The sequence below is a fragment of the Convolutriloba macropyga genome, chromosome 6 (assembly GCF_964194025.1).
Source record: "Convolutriloba macropyga chromosome 6, txConMacr16.3, whole genome shotgun sequence".
In the NCBI taxonomy this organism is placed as follows: Eukaryota; Metazoa; Xenacoelomorpha; order Acoela; family Convolutidae; genus Convolutriloba; species Convolutriloba macropyga.
This window is the reverse complement of record NC_134473.1, coordinates 29,478,797-29,500,840: the sequence shown is the minus strand read 5'-3', so window position 1 is coordinate 29,500,840 and position 22,044 is coordinate 29,478,797. Positions and strand designations below refer to the sequence as shown.

Genomic DNA, 22,044 nt, shown 5'->3' with positions numbered 1-22,044 from the left:
TGAGTTGGGATTGGACAACATCGAAGGTATTGGAGTGAAGCTGCGTTGGGATTGGAAATCTCAGGTAAAAGAATGAAGCTGCGTTGGGAGTGGACATCTCAGCTGTTGGAGTGAAGCTGCGTTGGGATTGGACATCTCAGGTACTGGAGTGAAGCTGCGTTGGCAATGGACATCCCAGGTATTGGAGTGAAGCTGCGTTTGCATTAGACATCTCAGTTATTGAAGTGAAGCTGCGTTGGGAATGGACATCTCAGGCATTGGCTTGAAGCTGCGTAGGGATTGGACATCTCAGTTATCGAAGTGAAGCTGTGTTGGGATTGGACATCTCAGGTGTTGGAGTGAAGCTGCGTTAGGATTGGACATAGGTATTGGAGTGAAGTTGCGTTGGGATTGGACATCTCAGGTATTGGAGTGAAGCTGCGTTGGGATTGGGCATCTCAGGTGTTGGAGTGAAGCTGCGTTGGGTTTGGACATCTCAGGTATTGGAGTGAAGCTGCGTCGGGATTGGACATCTCTGGTGTCGGAGTGAAGCTGCGTTAGGATTGGACATATCAGGTATTGGAGTGAAGTTGCGTTGGGATTGGACATCTCAAGTATTGGAGTGAAGCTGCGTTGGGATTGGACATCTCAGGTGTTGTAGTAAAGCTGCGCTGGGATTGGACATCTCAGGTATTGGCTTGAAGCTAGGTAGGGATTGGACATCTCAGATATTGGAGTGAAGCTGCGTTGGGATTGGACATCTCAGGTATTGGAGTGAAGCTGCGTTTGCATTAGACATCTCAGTTATTGAAGTGAAGCTGCGTTGGGAATGGACATCTCAGGCATTGGCTTGAAGCTGCGTAGGGATTGGACATCTCAGTTATCGAAGTGAAGCTGTGTTGGGATTGGACATCTCAGGTGTTGGAGTGAAGCTGCGTTAGGATTGGACATAGGTATTGGAGTGAAGTTGCGTTGGGATTGGACATCTCAGGTATTGGAGTGAAGCTGCGTTGGGATTGGGCATCTCAGGTGTTGGAGTGAAGCTGCGTTGGGTTTGGACATCTCAGGTATTGGAGTGAAGCTGCGTCGGGATTGGACATCTCTGGTGTCGGAGTGAAGCTGCGTTAGGATTGGACATATCAGGTATTGGAGTGAAGTTGCGTTGGGATTGGACATCTCAAGTATTGGAGTGAAGCTGCGTTGGGATTGGACATCTCAGGTGTTGTAGTAAAGCTGCGCTGGGATTGGACATCTCAGGTATTGGCTTGAAGCTAGGTAGGGATTGGACATCTCAGATATTGGAGTGAAGCTGCGTTGGGATTGGACATCTCAGGTATTGGAGTGAAGCTGCGTTGGGATTGGAAATCTCGCGTATTGGAAAGATGCTGTGTTGGGTTTGGATATCTGAGGTGTTGGAGTGAAACTGAGTCGGGATTGGACATCTCAGGTATTGGAGTGAAGCTGCGTTGGGATTGGGCATCTCAGGTGTTGGAGTGAAGCTGCGTTGGGTTTGGACATCTCAGGTATTGGAGTGAAGCTGCGTCGGGATTGGACATCTCTGGTGTCGGAGTGAAGCTGCGTTAGGATTGGACATATCAGGTATTGGAGTGAAGTTGCGTTGGGATTGGACATCTCAAGTATTGGAGTGAAGCTGCGTTGGGATTGGACATCTCAGGTGTTGTAGTAAAGCTGCGCTGGGATTGGACATCTCAGGTATTGGCTTGAAGCTAGGTAGGGATTGGACATCTCAGATATTGGAGTGAAGCTGCGTTGGGATTGGACATCTCAGGTATTGGAGTGAAGCTGCGTTTGCATTAGACATCTCAGTTATTGAAGTGAAGCTGCGTTGGGAATGGACATCTCAGGCATTGGCTTGAAGCTGCGTAGGGATTGGACATCTCAGTTATCGAAGTGAAGCTGTGTTGGGATTGGACATCTCAGGTGTTGGAGTGAAGCTGCGTTAGGATTGGACATAGGTATTGGAGTGAAGTTGCGTTGGGATTGGACATCTCAGGTATTGGAGTGAAGCTGCGTTGGGATTGGGCATCTCAGGTGTTGGAGTGAAGCTGCGTTGGGTTTGGACATCTCAGGTATTGGAGTGAAGCTGCGTCGGGATTGGACATCTCTGGTGTCGGAGTGAAGCTGCGTTAGGATTGGACATATCAGGTATTGGAGTGAAGTTGCGTTGGGATTGGACATCTCAAGTATTGGAGTGAAGCTGCGTTGGGATTGGACATCTCAGGTGTTGTAGTAAAGCTGCGCTGGGATTGGACATCTCAGGTATTGGCTTGAAGCTAGGTAGGGATTGGACATCTCAGATATTGGAGTGAAGCTGCGTTGGGATTGGACATCTCAGGTATTGGAGTGAAGCTGCGTTGGGATTGGAAATCTCGCGTATTGGAAAGATGCTGTGTTGGGTTTGGATATCTGAGGTGTTGGAGTGAAACTGAGTCGGGATTGGACATCGAAGGTATTGGAGTGAAGCTGTGTTGGGATTGGAAATCTCAGTTTTAGGAGTGAAGCTGCGTTGGGATTGGAAATCTCGCGTATTGGGAAGATGCTGTGTTGGCATTGGATATCTCAGGTGTTGAAGTGAAACTGAGTTGGGATTGGACAACATCGAAGGTATTGGAGTGAAGCTGCGTTGGGATTGGAAATCTCAGGTAAAAGAATGAAGCTGCGTTGGGAGTGGACATCTCAGCTGTTGGAGTGAAGCTGCGTTGGGATTGGACATCTCAGGTACTGGAGTGAAGCTGCGTTGGCAATGGACATCCCAGGTATTGGAGTGAAGCTGCGTTTGCATTAGACATCTCAGTTATTGAAGTGAAGCTGCGTTGGGAATGGACATCTCAGGTATTGGCTTGAAGCTGCGTAGGGATTGGATATCTCAGTTATCGAAGTGAAGCTGTGTTGGGATTGGGCATCTCAGGTGTTGGAGTGAAGCTGCGTAGGGATCGGACATCTCAGGTATTGGAGTGAAGCTGCGTTGGGATCGGAAATCTCGCGTATTGGAAAGATGCTGTTTGAGATTGGATATCTCAGGTGTTGGAGTGAAACTGAGTCGGGATTGGACATCGAAAGTATTGGAGTGAAGCTGTGTTGGGATTGGAAATCTCAGTTTTAGGAGTGAAGCTGCGTTGGGATTGGAAATCTCGCGTATTGGGAAGATGCTGTGTTCGCATTGGATATCTCAGGTGTTGAAGTGAAACTGAGTTGGGATTGGACAACATCGAAGGTATTGGAGTGAAGCTGCGTTGGGATTGGAAATCTCAGGTAAAAGAATGAAGCTGCGTTGGGAGTGGACATCTCAGCTGTTGGAGTGAAGCTGCGTTGGGATTGGACATCTCAGGTACTGGAGTGAAGCTGCGTTGGCAATGGACATCCCAGGTATTGGAGTGAAGCTGCGTTTGCATTAGACATCTCAGTTATTGAAGTGAAGCTGCGTTGGGAATGGACATCTCAGGTATTGGCTTGAAGCTGCGTAGGGATTGGACATCTCAGTTATCGAAGTGAAGCTGTGTTGGGATTGGACATCTCAGGTGTTGGAGTGAAGCTGCGTTAGGATTGGACATATCAGGTATTGGAGTGAAGTTGCGTTGGGATTGGACATCTCAGGTATTGGAGTGAAGCTGCGTTGGGATTGGGCATCTCAGGTGTTGGAGTGAAGCTGCGTTGGGTTTGGAAATCTCAGGTATTGGAGTGAAGCTGCTTCGGGATTGGACAACTCTGGTGTCGGAGTGAAGCTGCGTTAGGATTGGACATATCAGGTATTGGAGTGAAGTTGCGTTGGGATTGGACATCTCAAGTATTGGAGTGAAGCTGCGTTGGGATTGGACATCTCAGGTGTTGTAGTAAAGCTGCGCTGGGATTGGACATCTCAGGTATTGGTTTGAAGCTAGGTAGGGATTGGACATCTCAGATATTGGAGTGAAGCTGCGTTGGGATTGGACATCTCAGGTATTGGAGTGAAGCTGCGTTGGGATTGGAAATCTCGCGTATTGGAAAGATGCTGAGTTGGGTTTGGATATCTCAGGTGTTGGAGTGAAACTGAGTCGTGATTGGACATCGAAGGTATTGGAGTGAAGCTGTGTTGGGATTGGAAATCTCAGTTTTAGGAGTGAAGCTGCGTTGGGATTGGAAATCTCGCGTTTTGGGAAGATGCTGTGTTGGGTTTAGATATCTCAGGTTTTGAAGTGAAACTGAGTTGGGATTGGACAACATCGAAGGTGTTGGAGTGATGCTGCGTTGGGATTGGACATCTCAGGTATTGGAGTGAAGCTGCGTTGGGAATGGACATCCCAGGTATTGGAGTGAAGCTGCGTTTGCATTAGACATCTCAGTTATTGAAGTGAAGCTGCGTCGGGATTTGACAACTCAGGTGTCGGAGTGAAGCTGCGTTAGGATTGGACATATCAGGTATTGGAGTGAAGCTGCTTTGGGATTGGAGATCTCAGGTGTTGGAGTGAAGCTGCGTTGGGATTGGACATCTCAGGCGTTGGAGTAAAGCTGCGTTGGAATTGGACATCTGAGGTATTGGAGTGAAGCTGCGCTGGGATTGGACATCTCAGGTATTGGCTTGAAGCTGCGTAGGGATTGGACATCTCAGATATTGGAGTGAAGCTGCGTTGGGATTGGACATCTCAGGTATTGGAGTGAAGCTGCGTTCGGATTGGAAATCTCGCGTATCGGAAAGATGCTATGTTGGAATTGGATATCTCAGGTGTTGGAGTGAAACTGAGTCGGGATTGGACATCGAAGGTATTGGAATGAAGCTGTGTTGGGATTGGAAATCTCAGTTTTAGGAGTTAAGATGCGTTACGATTGAACATCTCAGGTATTGGAGTGAAGCTGCGTTGGGATTGGACATCTCAGGTGTTGGAGTAAAGCTGCGTTGGGATTGGAAATCTCGGGTATTGGAAAGAGGCTGTGTTGGGATTGAATATCTGAGGTGTTGGAGTAAAGCTGCGCTGGGATTGGACATCTCAGGTAATGGCTTGAAGCTGCGTAGGGATTCGACATCTCAGATATTGGAGTGAAGCTGCGTTGGGATTGGACATCTCAGGTATTGGAGTGAGGTTGCGGTGGGATTGGACATTCCAGTTATTGGAGTGATCCTACGTTGGGATTGGAAATCTCAGGTATTGGAGTGAAGCTGCGTTGGGATTGGACATCTCAGGTGTTGGAGTGAAGCTGAGTTGGTATTGGACATCTCAGGTATTGGAGAGAAGTTGCGTTGTGACTGAACATCTCAGGTATTGGAGTGAAGCTGCGTTGGCTTTGGACGTCTGAGGTATTGGAGTGATGCCGCGATGGGATTGTTCATCTCAGGTATTGGCGTGAAGCTGCAATGGAATTGGACATCTCAGGTATTGGAGTGAAGCTGCGTTGGGATTGGACATCCCAGGTATTGGAGTGAAGCTGCGTTGAGATGGGACATCTCAGGTATTGGAGTGAAGCTGCGTTGCGATTGAACATCTCAGGTATTGGAGTGAAGCTGCGTTGGGATTGGACATCTCAGGTGTTGGAGTAAAGCTGCGTTGGGATTGGAAATCTCTGGTATTGGAAAGATGCTGTGTTGGGATTGGATATCTGAGGCGTTGGAGCAAAGCTTCGCTGGGATTGGAGATCTCAGGTATTGGCTTGAAGCTAATTGGGATGGGACATCTCAGATATTGGAGTGAAACTGCGTTGGGATTGGACATCTCAGGTATTGGAGTGAAGCTGCGGTGGGATTGGAGATCCCAGTTATCGGAGTGATGCTACGTTGGGATTGGAAATCTCAGGTATTGGAGTGAAGCTGCGTTGGGATTGGACATCTCAGGTGTTGGAGTGAAGCTGAGTTGGGATTGGACATCTCAGGTATTGAGGTAAAGCTGCGTTGGGATTGGAAATCTCGGGCGTTGGAGTGAAACTGAGTTGGGATTAGACATCTCAGGTATTGGAGTGAAGATGAGTTGGGATTAGAAGTCTCAGTTTTAGGAGTGAAGCTACGTTGGGATTGGACATTTCAGGTGTTGGAATGGCGCTGAGTTGGGATTGGACATCTCAGGTATTGGAGTGAAGCTGCGTTGGGTTTGAACATCTCAGGTATTGGAGTGAAGCTGCGTTGGGATTGGACATCTGAGGTATTGAAGTGATGCTACGTTGGGATTGGAAATCTCAGGTATTGGAGTGAAGCTGCGTTGGGATTGGACATCTCAGGTGTTGGAATGAAGCTGAGTTGGGATTGGACATCTCAGGTATTGGAGAGAAGCTGCGTTGGGATTGAACATCTCAGGTATTGGAGTGAAGCTGCGTTGGGATTGGACATCTGAGGTGTTGGAGTGATGCTGGGATGGGATTGGTCATCTCAGGTATTGGAGTGAAGCTGCAATGGGATTGGACATCTCAGGTATTGGTGTGAAGCTGCGTTGGGATTGGACATCTCAGGTATTGGAGTGAAGCTGGGTTGAGATGGGACATCTCAGGTATTGGAGTGAAGCTGCGTTGCGATTGAACATCTCAGGTATTGGAGTGAAGCTGCGTTGGGATTGGACATCTCAGGTGTTGGAGTAAAGCTGCGTTGGGATTGGAAATCTCGGGTAATGGAAAGATGCTGTGTTGGGATTGGATATCTGAGGTGTTGGAGTAAAGCTCCGCTGGGATTGGACATCTCAGGTTTTGGCTTGAAGCTGCGTAGGGATTGGACATCTCAGTTATTGGAGTGAAGCTGCGTTGGGATTGGACATCTCAGGTATTGGAGTGAAGCTGCGGTGGGATTGGAGTTCCCAGTTATTGGAGTGATGCTACGTTGGGATTGGAAATCTCAGGTATTGGAGTGAAGCTGCGTTGGCATTGGACATCTCAGGTGTTGCAGTGAAGCTGGGTTGGGATTGGACATCTCAGGTATTGGAGAGAAGCTGCGTTGGGATTGAACATCTCAGGTATTGGAGTGAAGCTGCGTTGGGATTGGACATCTCAGGTATTGGAGTAAAGCTGCGTTGGGATTGGAAATCTCGGGTATTGGAGTGAAACTGAGTTGGGATTAGACATCTCAGGTATTGGAGTGAAGCTGAGTTGGGATTGGAAATCTCAGTTTTAGGAGTGAAGCTACGTTGAGATTGGACATTTCAGGTGTTGGAGTGAAGCTGCGGTGGGATTGGAGTTCCCAGTTATTGGAGTGATGCTACGTTGGGATTGGAAATCTCAGGTATTGGAGTGAAGCTGCGTTGGCATTGGACATCTCAGGTGTTGCAGTGAAGCTGGGTTGGGATTGGACATCTCAGGTGTTGGAGTGAAGCTGCGTTAGGATTGGACATAGGTATTGGAGTGAAGTTGCGTTGGGATTGGACATCTCAGGTATTGGAGTGAAGCTGTGTTGGGATTGGATATCTCAGGTGTTGGAGTGAAACTGAGTTGGGATTAGACATCTCAGGTATTGGAGTGAAGCTGAGTTGGGATTGGAAATCTCAGTTTTAGGAGTGAAGCTACGTTGAGATTGGACATTTCAGGTGTTGGAGTGAAGCTGGGTTGAGATGGGACATCTCAGGTATTGGAGTGAAGCTGCGTTGCGATTGAACATCTCAGGTATTGGAGTGAAGCTGCGTTGGGATTGGACATCTCAGGTGTTGGAATATAGCTGCGTTGGGATTGGAAATCTCGGGTATTGGAAAGATGCTGTGTTGGGATTGGATATCTGAGGTGTTGGAGTAAAGCTGCGCTTGGATTGGACATCTCAGGTTTGGGCTTGAAGCTGCGTAGGGATTGGACATCTCAGTTATTGGAGTGAAGCTGCGTTGGGGTTGGACATCTCAGGTATTGGAGTGAAGCTGCGGTGGGATTGGAGATCCCAGTTATTGGAGTGATGCTACGTTGGGATTGGAAATCTCAGGTAATGGAGTGAAGCTGCGTTGGGAATGGACATCTCAGGTGTTGCAGTGAAGCTGGGTTGGGATTGGACATCTCAGGTATTGGAGAGAAGCTGCGTTGGGATTGAACATCTCAGGTATTGGAGTGAAGCTGCGTTGGGATTGGACATCTCAGGTATTGGAGTAAAGCTGCGTTGGGATTGGAAATCTCGGATATTGGAAAGATGCTGTGTTGGGATTGGATATCTCAGGTGTTGGAGTGAAACTGACTTGGGATTAGACATCTCAGGTATTGGAGTGAAGCTGAGTTGGGATTGGAAATCTCAGTTTTAGGAGTGAAGCTACGTTGGGATTGGACATTTCAGGTGTTGGAGTGAAGCTGAGTTGGGATTGGACATCTCAGGTATTGGAGTGAAGCTGCTTTGGGATTGAACATCTCAGGTACTGGAGTGAAACTGCGTTGGGATTGGACATTACAGGTGTTGCAGTAAAGCTGCGTTGGGATTGGAAGTCTCGGGTATTGGAAAGATGCTGTGTTGGGATTGGATATCTCAGGTGTTGGAGTGAAACTAAGTTGGGATAGGACATCGAAGGTATTGGAGTGAAGCTATGTTGGGATTGGAAATCTCAGGTAAAAGGGTGAAGCTGCGTTGGGATTGGACATCTCAGGTATTGAAGTGAAGCTGCGTTGCGATTGGACATCTCAGGTATTGGAGTAAAGCTGCGTTGGGATTGGAAACCTCGGGTATTGGAAAAATGCTGCGTCGGGATTGGATATCTGAGGTGTTGGAGTAAAGCTGCGCTGGGATTGGACATCTCAGGTATTGGCTTGAAGCTGCGTGGGGATTGGACATCTCAGATATTGGAGTGAAGATGCGTTGGGATTGGACATGCCAGGTATTGGAGTGAAGCTGCGGTGGGATTGGAAATCCCAATTATTGGAGTGATGCTACGTTGGGATTGGAAATCTCAGGTATTGGAGAGAAGCTGCGTTGGGATTGAACATCTCAGGTATTGGAGTGAAGCTGATGTGGGATTGGACATCTCAGGTATTGGAGTAAAGCTGCGTTGGGATTGGAAATCTCGGGTATTGGAAAGATGCTGTGTTGGGATTGGATATCTCAGGTGTTGGAGTGAAACTGAGTTGGGATAAGAGATCTCAGGTATTGGAGTGAAGCTGCTTTGGGATTGAACATCTCAGGTACTGGAGTGAAATTGCGTTGGGATTGGACATCTCAGGTGTTGGAGTAAAATTGCGTTGGGATTGTAAATCTCGGGTATTGGAAAGATGCTGTGTTGGGATTGGATATCTCAGGTGTTGGAGTGAAACTAAGTTGGGATTGGACATCGAAGGTATTGGAGTGAATCTGCGTTGGGATTGGAAATCTCAGGTAAAAGGGTGAAGCTGCGTTGGGATTGGACATCTCAGGTGTTGGAGTGAAGCTGCGTTTGGATTGGACATCTCAGGTATTGTAGTGAAGCTGCGTTGGGAATGGACATCCCAGGTATTGGAGTGAAGCTGCGTTTGCATTGGACATCTCAGTTATTGAAGTGAAGCTGCGTTGGAATTGGACATCTAAGGTGTTGGAGTGAAGCTGCGTTGGGTTTGGACATCTCAGGTATTGGAGTGAAGCTGTGTCGGGTGTGGACAACTCAGATGTCGGAGTGAAGCTGCGTTAGGATTGGACATATCAGGTATTGGAGTGAAGCTGCGTTGGGATTGGACATCTCAGGTATTGGAGTGAAGCGGCGTTGGGATTGGACATCTCAGGTGTTGGATTAAAGCTGCGCTGGGATTGGACATCTCAGGTATTGGCTTGAAGCTGCGTAGGGATTGGACATCTCAGATAATGGAGGGAAGCTGCGTTGGGATTGGACATCTCAGGTATTGGAGTGAAGCGGCGTTGGGATTGGATATCTCAGGTGTTAGATTAAAGCTGCGCTGGGATTGGACATCTCAGGTATTGGCTTGAAGCTGCGTAGGGATTGGACATCTCAGATATTGGAGTGATGCTGCGTTGGGTTTGGAAATCTCAGGTATAGGAGTGAAGCTGCGTTGGGATTAGACATCTCAGGTGTTGGAGTGAAACTGCGTTGGGATTGGACATCTCAGGAATTGGAGTGAAGCTGCGTTGGCATTGGACATCTCATGTGTTGGAGTGAAGCTGCGTTGGGATTGGACATCTCAGGTATTGAAGTGAAGCTGCGTTTGCATTGGACATCTCAGTTATTGAAGTGAAGCTGCGTTGGGATTGGACATCTCAGGTGTTGGAGTGAAGCTGCGTTGGGTTTGGACATCTCAGGTATTGGAGTGAAGCTGCGTCGGGTGTGGACAACTCAGGTGTTGGATTAAAGCTGCGCTGGGATTGGACATCTCAGGTTTTGGCTTGAAGCTGCGCTGGGATTGGACATCTCAGGTATTGGCTTGAAGCTGCGTAGGGATTGGACATCTCAGATATTGGAGTGATGCTGCGTTGGGTTTGGAAATCTCAGGTATAGGAGTGAAGCTGCGTTGGGATTAGACATCTCAGATAATGGAGGGAAGCTGCGTTGGGATTGGACATCTCAGGTATTGGAGTGAAGCGGCGTTGGGATTGGATATCTCAGGTGTTAGATTAAAGCTGCGCTGGGATTGGACATCTCAGGTATTGGCTTGAAGCTGCGTAGGGGTTGGACATCTCAGATATTGGAGTGATGCTGCGTTGGCTTTGGAAATCTCAGGTATAGGAGTGAAGCTGCGTTGGGATTAGACATCTCAGGTGTTGGAGTGAAACTGCGTTGGGATTGGTAATCTCAGGTATTGGAGTGAAGCTGCGTTGGGAATGGACATCTCAGGTATTGGAGTGAAGCTGCGTTGGGATTGGACATCTCAGGAATTGGAGTGAAGCTGCGTTGGCATTGGACATCTCATGTGTTGGAGTGAAGCTGCGTTGGGATTGGACATCTCAGGTATTGAAGTGAAGCTGCGTTTGCATTGGACATCTCAGTTATTGAAGTGAAGCTGCGTTGGGATTGGACATCTCAGGTGTTGGAGTGAAGCTGCGTTGGGTTTGGACATCTCAGGTATTGGAGTGAAGCTGCGTCGGGTGTGGACAACTCAGGTGTTGGATTAAAGCTGCGCTGGGATTGGACATCTCAGGTTTTGGCTTGAAGCTGCGTAGGGATTGGACATCTCAGATAATGGAGGGAAGCTGCGTTGGGATTGGACATCTCGAATATTGGAGTGATGCGGCGTTGGGATTGGACATCTCAGGTGTTGGATTAAAGCTGCTCGGGGATTGGACATCTCAGGTATTGGCTTGAAGCTGCGTAGGGATGGGAATCTCAGATATTGTTGTGATGCTGCGTTGGGTTTGGAAATCTCAGGTATAGGAGTGAAGCTGCGTTAGGATTGGACATATCAGGTTTTGGAGTCCAGTTGCGTTGGGATTGGACATCTCAGGTATTGGAGTGAAGCGGCGTTGGGAATGGACATCTCAGGTGTTGGATTAAAGCTGCGCTGGGATTTCTCATCTCAGGTTTTGGCTTGAAGCTGCGTAGGGATTGGACATCTCAGATATTGGAGGGAAGCTGCGTTGGGATTGGACATCTCAGGTATTGGAGTGATGCGGCGTTGGGATTGGACATCTCAGGTGTTGGATTAAAGCTGCGCGGGGATTGGACATCTCAGGTATTGGCTTGAAGCTGCGTAGGGATTGGACATCTCAGATATTGCTGTGATGCTGCGTTGGGTTTGGAAATCTCAGGTATAGGAGTGAAGCTGCGTTGGGATTGGACATCTCAGGCATTGGAGTGAAGCTGCGTTGGGAATGGACATCTCAGGTATTGGAGTGAAGCTGCGTTGGGATTGGTCATCTCAGGAATTCGAGTGAAGCTGCGTTGGCATTGGACATGTCAGGTATTGGAGTGATGCTGCATTGAGATTGGAAGTCTCAGTTATAGGAGTGAAGCTACGTTGGGATTGGACATCTCAGGTATTGGAGTGAGGCGGCGTAGGGATTGGACATCTCAGATATTGGAGTGATGCTGCGTTGGGTTTGGAAATTGCAGGTATAGGAGTGAAGCTGCGTTGGGATTAGACATCTCAGGTGTTGGAGTGAAACTGCGTTGGGATTGGACATCTCAGGTAATGGAGTGAAGCTGCGTTGGGAATGGATATCTCAGGTATTGGAGTGAAGCTGCGTTGGGATTGGACATCTCAGGAATTGGAGTGAAGCTGCGTTGGCATTGGACATCTCATGTGTTGGAGTGAAGCTCCGTTGGGATTGGACATCTCAGGTATCGAAGTGAAGCTGCGTTGGGATTGAACATCTCAGGTATTGGAGTGAAGCTGCGTTGGAATTGGACATCTCAGGTGTTGGAGTAAAGCTGCGTTGGGATTGGAAGTCTCAGGTATTGGAGTGATGCTGCATTGAGATGGGAAATCTCAGTTATAGGAGTGAAGCTGCGTTGGGATTGGATATCTGAGGTATTGGAGTGAAACTGAGTTGGAATCGGACTTCTAAGGTATTGGAGTGAAGCTGCGTTGGGATTGGAAATCTCAGGTAAAGGAGTGAAGCTGCGTTGGGATTGGACATCTCAGGTGTTGGAGTGACGCTGCGTTGGGATTGGACATCTCAGGTATTCGAGTGAAGCTGCGTTGGGATTGGACATCCCAGGTATTGGAGTGAAGCTGCGTTTGCACTGGACATCTCAGTTATTGAAGTGAAGCTGCGTTGGAATTGGACATCTCAGGTGTTGGAGTGAAGCTGCATTGGGATTGGACATCTCATTTTTTGGAGTGAAGCTGCGTTGGGTTTGGACATCTCCGGTATTGGAGTGAAGCTGCGTTGGGATCGAACAACTCCGGTATTGGAGTGAAGCTGCGTTAGGATTGGCCATCTCAGGTATTGAAGTGAAGCTGCGTTGGGATTGGACATCTCAGGTATTGGAGTGAAGCTGCACTGGGATTGGACATCTTAGGTATTGGCTTGGTGCTGCGTAGTGATTGGATATCTCAGATATTGGAGTGAAACTGCGTTGGATTGGACAACTCAGGTATTGGAATGAAGCTGCGTTGGGATTGGACAACTCAGGTGTTGGAGTGAAGCTTCGTTAGGTTTGGACATCTCAGGTATTGGAGTGAAGCTGCGTTGGGAATGGACATCTCAGGTGTTGGATTAAAGCTGCGCTGTGATTGGACATATCAGGTATTGGCTTGATGCTGCGTAGGGATTGGACATCTCAGATATTGGAGTGAAGCTGCGTTGGATTGGACATCTCAGGTATTGGAATGAAGCTGCGTTAGGATTGGACATCTCAGGTATTGGATTGAAGCTGCGTTGGGATTAGACATCTCAGGTATTGGAGTGAAGCTGCGTTGGGATTGGACATCTCAGGTGTTGGAGTAAAGCTGCGCTGGGATTGGACATCTCAGGTATTGGCTTGATGCTGCGTAGGGATTGGACATCTCAGATATTGGAGTGAAATTGCGTTGGATTGGACATCTCAGGTATTGGAGTGAAGCTGCGTTGGGGTTGGACATCTCAGGTATTGGAGTGAAGGTGAGTTGGAGTTTGACATCTCAGGTAGTGGAGTAGAGGCATTGGAGTGAGGCTGCGTTGGGATTGGACATATCAGGTATTGGAGTGAAGCTGCGTTGGGATTGGACATCTCAGGTATTGGAATGATGCTGCGTTGAGATTGGACATCTGAGGTATTAATTGGAGTGAGGCTGCGTTGGGATTGGACATCTCAGGTATTGGAGTGAAGCTGCGTTAGGATTGGACATCTCAGGTATTGGAGTGAAGCTGCGTTGGGATTGGACATCTCAGGTATTGGTGTGAAGCTGTGTTGGGTTTGGACATCTCAGGTATTGGAGTGGAGCTGCGTTGCCATTGGATATCTCAGGTATTGGAGTGAAGGTATTGGAGTGAAGCTGCGTTAGAATTGGACATCTGAGGTATTGAAGTGAAGCTGCGCTGGGATTGGACATCTCAGGTATTGGCTTGATGCTGCGTAGGGATTGGACATCTCAGATATTGGAGTGAAATTGCGTTGGATTGGACATATCAGGTATTGGAGTGAAGCTGCGTTGGGATTGGACATCTCAGGTATTGGAGTGATGCTGCGTTGAGATTGGACATCTGAGGTATTAATTGGAGTGAGGCTGCGTTGGGATTGGACATATCAGGTATTGGAGTGAAGCTGCGTTGGGATTGGACATCTCAGGTATTGGAGTGATGCTGCGTTGAGATTGGACATCTGAGGTATTAATTGGAGTGAGGCTGCGTTGGGATTGGACATCTCAGGTATTGGAGTGAAGCTGCGTTAGGATTGGACATCTCAGGTATTGGAGTGAAGCTGCGTTGGGATTGGACATCTCAGGTATTGGTGTGAAGCTGTGTTGGGTTTGGACATCTCAGGTATTGGAGTGGAGCTGCGTTGCCATTGGATATCTCAGGTAGTGGAGTAGAGGCATTGGAGTGAGGCTGCGTTGGGATTGGACATATCAGGTATTGGAGTGAAGCTGCGTTGGGATTGGACATCTCAGGTATTGGAGTGATGCTGCGTTGAGATTGGACATCTGAGGTATTAATTGGAGTGAGGCTGCGTTGGGATTGGACATCTCAGGTATTGGAGTGAAGCTGCGTTAGGATTGGACATCTCAGGTATTGGAGTGAAGCTGCGTTGGGATTGGACATCTCAGGTATTGGTGTGAAGCTGTGTTGGGTTTGGACATCTCAGGTATTGGAGTGGAGCTGCGTTGCCATTGGATATCTCAGGTATTGGAGTGAAGGTATTGGAGTGAAGCTGCGTTAGAATTGGACATCTGAGGTATTGAAGTGAAGCTGCACTGGGATTGGACATCTTAGGTATTGGCTTGGTGCTGCGTAGGGATTGGATATCTCAGATATTGGAGTGAAACTGCGTTGGATTGGACAACTCAGGTATTGGAATGAAGCTGCGTTGGGATTGGACAACTCAGGTGTTGGAGTGAAGCTTCGTTAGGTTTGGACGTCTCAGGTATTGGAGTGAAGCTGCGTTGGGAATGGACATCTCAGGTGTTGGATTAAAGCTGCGCTGTGATTGGACATCTCAGGTATTGGCTTGATGCTGCGTAGGGATTGGACATCTCAGATATTGGAGTGAAGCTGCGTTGGATTGGACATCTCAGGTATTGGAATGAAGCTGCGTTAGGATTGACATCTCAGGTATTGGATTGAAGCTGCGTTGGGGTTGGACATCTCAGGTATTGGAGTGAAGCTGCGTTGGGATTGGACATCTCAGGTGTTGGAGTAAAGCTGCGCTGGGATTGGACATCTCAGGTATTGGCTTGATGCTGCGTAGGGATTGGACATCTCAGATATTGGAGTGAAATTGCGTTGGATTGGACATCTCAGGTATTGGAGTGAAGCTGCGTTGGGGTTGGACATCTCAGGTATTGGAGTGAAGGTGCGTTGGAGTTTGACATCTCAGGTAGTGGAGTAGAGGCATTGGAGTGAGGCTGCGTTGGGATTGGACATATCAGGTATTGGAGTGAAGCTGCGTTGGGATTGGACATCTCAGGTATTGGAGTGATGCTGCGTTGAGATTGGACATCTGAGGTTTTAATTGGAGTGAGGCTGCGTTGGGATTGGACATCTCAGGTATTGGAGTGAAGCTGTGTTGGCATTGGACATCTCAGTTATCGGAGTGAAGCTGCGTTGGATTGGACATCTCAGGTATTGGACTGAAGCTGAGTTAGGATTGGACATCTCAGGTATTGGAGTGAAGCTGCGTTGGGATTGGACATCTCAGGTATTGGAGTGAAGCTGTGTTGGGATTGGACATCTCAGGTGTTGGAGAAAAAGCTGCGGTGGGGTTGGACATCTCAGGTATTGGCTTGATGCTGCGTAGGGATTGGACATCTCAGGTATTGGAGTGAAGCTGCGTTGGGATTGGACATCTCAGGTATTGTAGTGAAGGTGCGTTGGAGTTTGACATCTCAGGTAGTGGAGTAGAGGTATTGGAGTGAGGCTGCGTTGGTATTGGACATCTCAGGGGATGGTGTGAAGCTGCGTTGAGATTGGACACATCTGAGGTATTGGATTGATGCTGCGATGGGATTGGACATCTCAGGTTTTGAATGGAAGCTGCGTTGGGTTTGGAGATCTCAGGTATTGGAGTGAAGCTGCGTTGGGATTGGACATCTCAGATATTGGAGTGACGCTGCGTTGGAATTGGACATCTCAGGTATATGAGTGAAGCTGCGATAGGATTGGAGATCTCAGTTATTGGAGTGAAGCTGCGTTGGGATTGGACATCTCAGGCGTTGGATTGAAGCTGAGTTGGGATTGGACATCTCAGGTATTGGAGTGAAGCTGCGTTGGGATTGGACATCTCAGGTATATGAGTGAAGCAGCGATAGGATTGGAGATCTCAGTTATTGGAGTGAAGCTGCGTTGGGATTGGACATCTCAGGTATTGGAGTGAAGCTGCGTTGGGATTGAATCATTATGTATATTTATATTGAACACATCTCTGATGACCGTGTCATTTTTTTCCGAGGCCGCAGTTCTCAAAAAATTCCCGTGGACCGCCATAGAAATTCTCATCAGTTTCCCCGTTCAATTCTTTGCTCGTAAAAACACATAGTGGTCGACAATTATGCTCTTGTGCTTGACAAAATCAGCTTCATCAAAAATGGTTTACATTTCACGAATTGTCATCTTGTCAACTTCTCATTGGGCGTCTGGTGAGCTAAATTTTTGCCGTCTTTTTGCACTTAAGCTCAGGTATTGGAGTGAAGCTGCGTTAGGATTGGATATCTCAGGTATTGGAGTGAAGCTGCGTTGGGATTGGACACCTCAGGTATTGAAGTGAAGCTGAATGGGATTGGATATCTCAGGTATTGGAGTGAAGCTGCGCTGCGATTGGACATCTCAGGTATTGGAGTGAAGCTGCATAAATTCAACGCATTCAACGCCAATCTTACATAATTTTGCGTTGAATTTTGGCGTAGATCTTACATATTTAGCGTTGAATTTTTGCGTAGATCTTACATTTTTAGCGTTGAGTTTAGCGTCGATCTTACCTAAATTCAACGCATTCAACGCCAATCTTACATATTTCCAAGTTTTTTTTTATCGAAAAATCAATTTTTTTCACTGTTTCGACCCCTATGCTGCAAAGGTGAGAAACGTGAAGTCAGAGAAAATTCATTTTTTAGTGCGCTTTTATAGTGCAAAATCCAATTGAGACCATTTTACGATTTCAAATTTTTCAAGTTTTTTTTCAAAAAGTTAATTTTTTAACTGTTTCGACCCTATACTGCACAGGTGAGAAAAATCACTTTTTAGTGATCTTTTATAGTGCAAAATCCGTTTCAGACCGTTTTACGATTTCAAAACGTTTTTAAGTTTTTTCGAAAAAATAGTTTTTTCACTATTTCGAAACCTATACTCCAAAGGTGAGTAACAGGAAGTCAGAAAAAAATTTTTTAGTGCTCTTTTATAGTGCAAAATCCAATTCAGACCATTTGAAGATTTCAAATTTTTCAAGTTCTTTTCGAAAAATTATTTTTTTACTGTTCCGACCCCCTATACTGCACAATTGAGAAAAATGAAGTCAGCAAAAAATAACCATTTGCTCTCTTACGGTTTAAAAACCATTTCAGACCATTTTAGGAATTCAAATTTTTTTCAAAACTTAAACAATTTTTTAAATTTTTCCCAGTTCTTCTCACATGATAAATGCGTTGAATACGTTGAAATTATGTAAGATCTCGGCTAATTTCAACGAAAAATATGTAAGATCTAGGCTAAATTCAACGAAACATATGCAAGTTCTACGCTAAAATCAACGCAAAATATGTAGGATCTACGCTAAATTCAACGCAAAACATGTAAGATCTAAGCTTTATAAGGATTGCGACTCTTAAGGAAACAAAGGTGCGGTGGCGCAATGGTAGAAGAGGCGACAAGTAAACAGGAGGTCAGTGGTTCGAGTCCCATACCCAGAGTTCTACGCGTTGATTTTTTGTAAGATCAACGCTAAATTCAACGCAAAAATATGTAAGATCTACGCTAAATTCAACGCTAAATATGTAAGATCTACGCTAAATTCAACGCTAAATATATAAGATCAGCGGCAACTAGCGTTGACATGTTGGAAAATTCACCGCCATTTCTTACATAATTTTGCGCTGAATGCTTTGAATTTTTGTCTTTAAATTCAACGCATTGAACGCAAAATTATGTAAGAAAATTGCGGTGAATTTTCCGACTTGTCAACGCTAGTTGCCGCTGATCTTACATAATTTTGGCCAAATTCCTCGGCCCGGGAGATATACGCTTCTTCGCTAGCAAATCTTAAGCGCTTTTTGCATTGTTATCAGCACGGGGGTCTATAAGGTGTGTTTTTTGACAAAGGACTCAATCCAAACAATTCTTTTGATGACTGTGCCATTTGATCCTCTTTTAGATTGAGTATGCAATTGTAGCCCAATTGTGGCGTACATTAATTGGACTGCACTCGGGTTGCAAATGCATTTCAAAAAATGAAAGGCCTTAGCGAGATTAAGAAAGGGTTTGCAAAAGAGTTACCACTGCTCTCACAAATGGGTTGCCTGTCTTGGTAAGTTTGGCTCAGAAAAAGATCTGAGCGAACGATTGAATTCATTAACTGCGATTAGGGTTATGATTAGGATAAATTGACTTCGCCCAGACGGAGGTAAAATTTCCAGCATGAAAAACCTAAGATATCACAAATCATTCCGAATTGCAAGTCAATTTGTTTTTCGGTCACTAATCTGGTACAAGAAGAAAATTAGGTATCACAAATTGCACAAAGTCTTCAACTCTCTTGTCCAGGTCTGTTAGTTATCCTGTATATATCATATTGCAGGATTCATTGGTCTGAATAACGGAAATGTCAAAAACCCAGGTCAAGGTGTGCGTTAATGATCCGACCCATCCAGACTAAAATCAGTCATGATCAGACTTTAGCTCGCTTTTCATACGTGCTCGTTTTTAACTCGTTTTCAGTGTTGCCATGATCAAATCCATCCAGACCACAACCAGCCATGATCAGAATTTAGCTCGTTTTTTAGAAATTGCGCTTGTTTTTACCTCGTTATCAAAATTCGCACGTTTTTACCGCGTTTTAAAATTTATGCTCGCTTATAAGTTTTTTCAATATTCAAGAACTTCCAAATTCGGGTGAAATTTGACTTAGTTTTTAATAACAAAACATTTCTCTGGGACTTGTAAACTAAGAGGGGAAAAGGTGTACAATTGACATTTGATGACTAATATATATAAACGTTGTAAGAACAAATATAAAACATTTTTTGTATTTTTGAGTTAGTTTTCATCTATGAAACAACTTCTACTTCAGAACATTTTCTATGTGACTTGAACTTTAAGAGACAAAAAGGATGTACAATTGATCTTTTATGACTGCTATAATAGCTTCGGTATGTTCTGTTTAGCCAGATTCGGTATGTTCAGTTAATAGACGTAAGCAACGTACATATGCCGGGTTCATATCTTCGGGTTCATGTGTCAGAAATATGTCAGTTTAAACATTGCTTGAGTCAGCAAAATATATTGTGTTGAACTGAAACATGTGATCATAGCCAAGTAACCATGGAAAACACAAAGCAAACGTTCAATTCAAGCAACATAGATGCAAATTATTTAAATTGCTGAAATTTTGTAATAAAAGCGTTTGCGAGTGCTGAAGCTATATTATTGTTCCGACCCCTCTTGAGGGGGGAGGAACTATACACTCAAATGGGTTTTTTGTTCTGTCAATTTTGGTCGATCGATATATTCATCGTAGAGAGTTGAGACTGGTATCATTAGAAAGCTTGTCCAGCGTAGAATATGGAATTAAAGAGATTTTTTTACTTTCGTTTTTGAAAGGGAGATATCGAGGTTTAAACTTTCGAGAAAATAGAGTGAATTCCGTTGATTTCATTCACCTTTTTTCGGAATTTTTGACTAAAATTTCGCCAATTTTGATAAAATTTAATAAAATTGTTCAAGAAAATGCGGTTGATTTTACGTTTAAAGACAACATATATTGTCGGCTATTTTCATTGAATTTTTTTGTCACAAATTCCGGCTAAATATTTCACAAAATTCAGACTTTTTCATCAAAAACAGCACGAAATAAGTTTCTTTAGTCCACTCTGATTAAATTTGCAGGAAGTGTACACCGAAACACCACTAACACAATCTTTGTAGACTGAAAAGAGGGCTAATTCCACTTCAACTTTGTTGAGAGTGCTCTGTAAACAAAACTTTGCCGTTTTTTGCTAACTTTGTTCGTTGATTATCAAAAACGCAGCATTTATTTTTGATTTTTAACTAACAAATTATCTATATCAAGGACATTCCAAAAATGAAATATCCTTAATGGCCAATCAGCATTAGCAGGACTAGTTCTGTACAATTCTTGGACCGTTACAATCCAAAAGTAATTCGGATTGTCGTCAGTCGGTTTTTTTAAAAAAATTTCGATCTTTTTATATTAATTGAATAGCAAAACTTTTCCAATCAAAGCTCACTGTGATAGGTCCTAATGGCATCCCAATTAGCTGGACATCAATTTATCTAGTTGATTGCTTGAAAGCTTATTGTCGTTTTGACTTTTAAAATATTTGATTTTTAAATAAAAAATGGCTTGAGTTTTTTAATTTTGTCTTTAACTGTGGTTTTTACTTTGTCTTTTAGTCGTATTTATTTTCCTGTACAATGAACCGGTTTGATTGGCTTTTCCTGGAAGAGTAGATGGTTCGATATTCTGATATTAGAAGATAGATAATGGCTTTCATGACTTTGAAAACAATTGTTTTCCAAAATGAAAAAAAAACATTTCGACTTCGCAATTTTGTTCCTTTTGTTGTCTGTTTGTTACCTGGTCTCGTTAACTAAAGGTTAAGGATGACTTTTTTGTCAAGGTAAGGTGTCAAAAAGGATTGGTGTCACAAAATCTAATGTTTTTTAAGAATTCGGATGACTTTACTGGCTTCGACAGGGGTTTTTCAGAAAAAAAATTCAATTAATTTTTGATTTTTGTCATATTTGACGTTCGTAGACGTAAGACTTGTTCTGGATAAATGCAGATCACAAGGGTTTTGTTTGAAAGAATATACGAACCTATTCAATTTTGTTATTTTGTAATTAATGGCTTTCATGTCTTTCGAAATAAATTTTTTTTCGATAAAAACAAGTATAACATAATTTCGCTTTTTTTCTTTTTGGTCTAATTGTTACCTAGTTTCATTAATTAGAGGTCACATAATACATTTCAAGGGGAGGTGTCAAATGGGATTGGTGTCACAAAATCTAACGTTTTGAGAGAATTCGTTATGACTTTTACTGGCTTCCACACGGGTTTTTCACAAAAAAAAGTAAATGAAATTTTGGTTTTTGTCATATTTGACGTTCTTTTTGTAGGACGTAAGACATATTCTGGATAATTTCAGGTCTCAAGGGCTTCCTTTGGATGAATGGACGAACCTATTCAAATTTTTCAAATTGGAAATAATGGCTTTTATGTCTTTGGAAATAAATTTTTTTCGAAAAAAAACAAGTATTACATAATTTTGCATTTTTTCTTCTTTTTTGTCTGGTTGTTGCTTATTTTCATTAATGAGCGGCCACATAATGCATTATTGGTGTTCGAAAAAGGTGCAATCGAACATATTTTGGGTGCCAAAGTATGGCTTTACGGCTTCCAAAGCCTTCTCTGGCAAATTCAAATTGATTTTTAGCGTGTTGTCTATTTGTTGTTCTTTTTGTAACTGCATAAAAAAATGAATACCAAGAGTTCTTAATTCCCTTCTATAGAAGCATTGGTAATTTTAAATCTATGGGATATTTTAATTGATTCCTAATGGTTTTCATTACTTTGAAATTAATTGTTTTTTTTTTTAAGAAAATCAGCGAATTTTCTAACTTTAAAGTTTCTGTTGTTTTTTGTCTCATTGTTACTAAGCTTTATTATGAACTGGTGGAAAAACATTTTTTTTCTGGTGAATTACAAGTTATTTTGTTTATTTTCAGTTTTATCTGACGCTATTTTGACTTTGTTATTACGTTTTGTTTTTTAAAATGGACATAAATTTTTTTGATGTAATTAATGTTTGTTGTTGTTGTTGTTTGATTTTGCCGTTCGTGTTCGCTCGCTTTTTTAATATCGGCATATCTCATCAATCTAATGCATCATTTTTTACTCTACTTAGTTA

At 44.4% G+C, this 22,044-nt stretch overlaps 1 protein-coding gene across 1 annotated transcript in view; it reads left to right on the top strand.

Annotated features, from left to right (window-relative positions):
- LOC142341282 (phenylethanolamine N-methyltransferase-like) overlaps window positions 1–22,044 on the top strand; it is a 46,888-nt gene that overhangs the window by 1,857 nt on the left and 22,987 nt on the right. Inside the window, exons 3-4 of the mRNA XM_075392200.1 lie at window positions 7,093–7,168; window positions 14,703–14,811. Coding sequence (XP_075248315.1) covers window positions 7,093–7,168; window positions 14,703–14,811 — 185 coding nt within the window. The remainder of the gene's footprint in view (window positions 1–7,092; window positions 7,169–14,702; window positions 14,812–22,044) is intronic.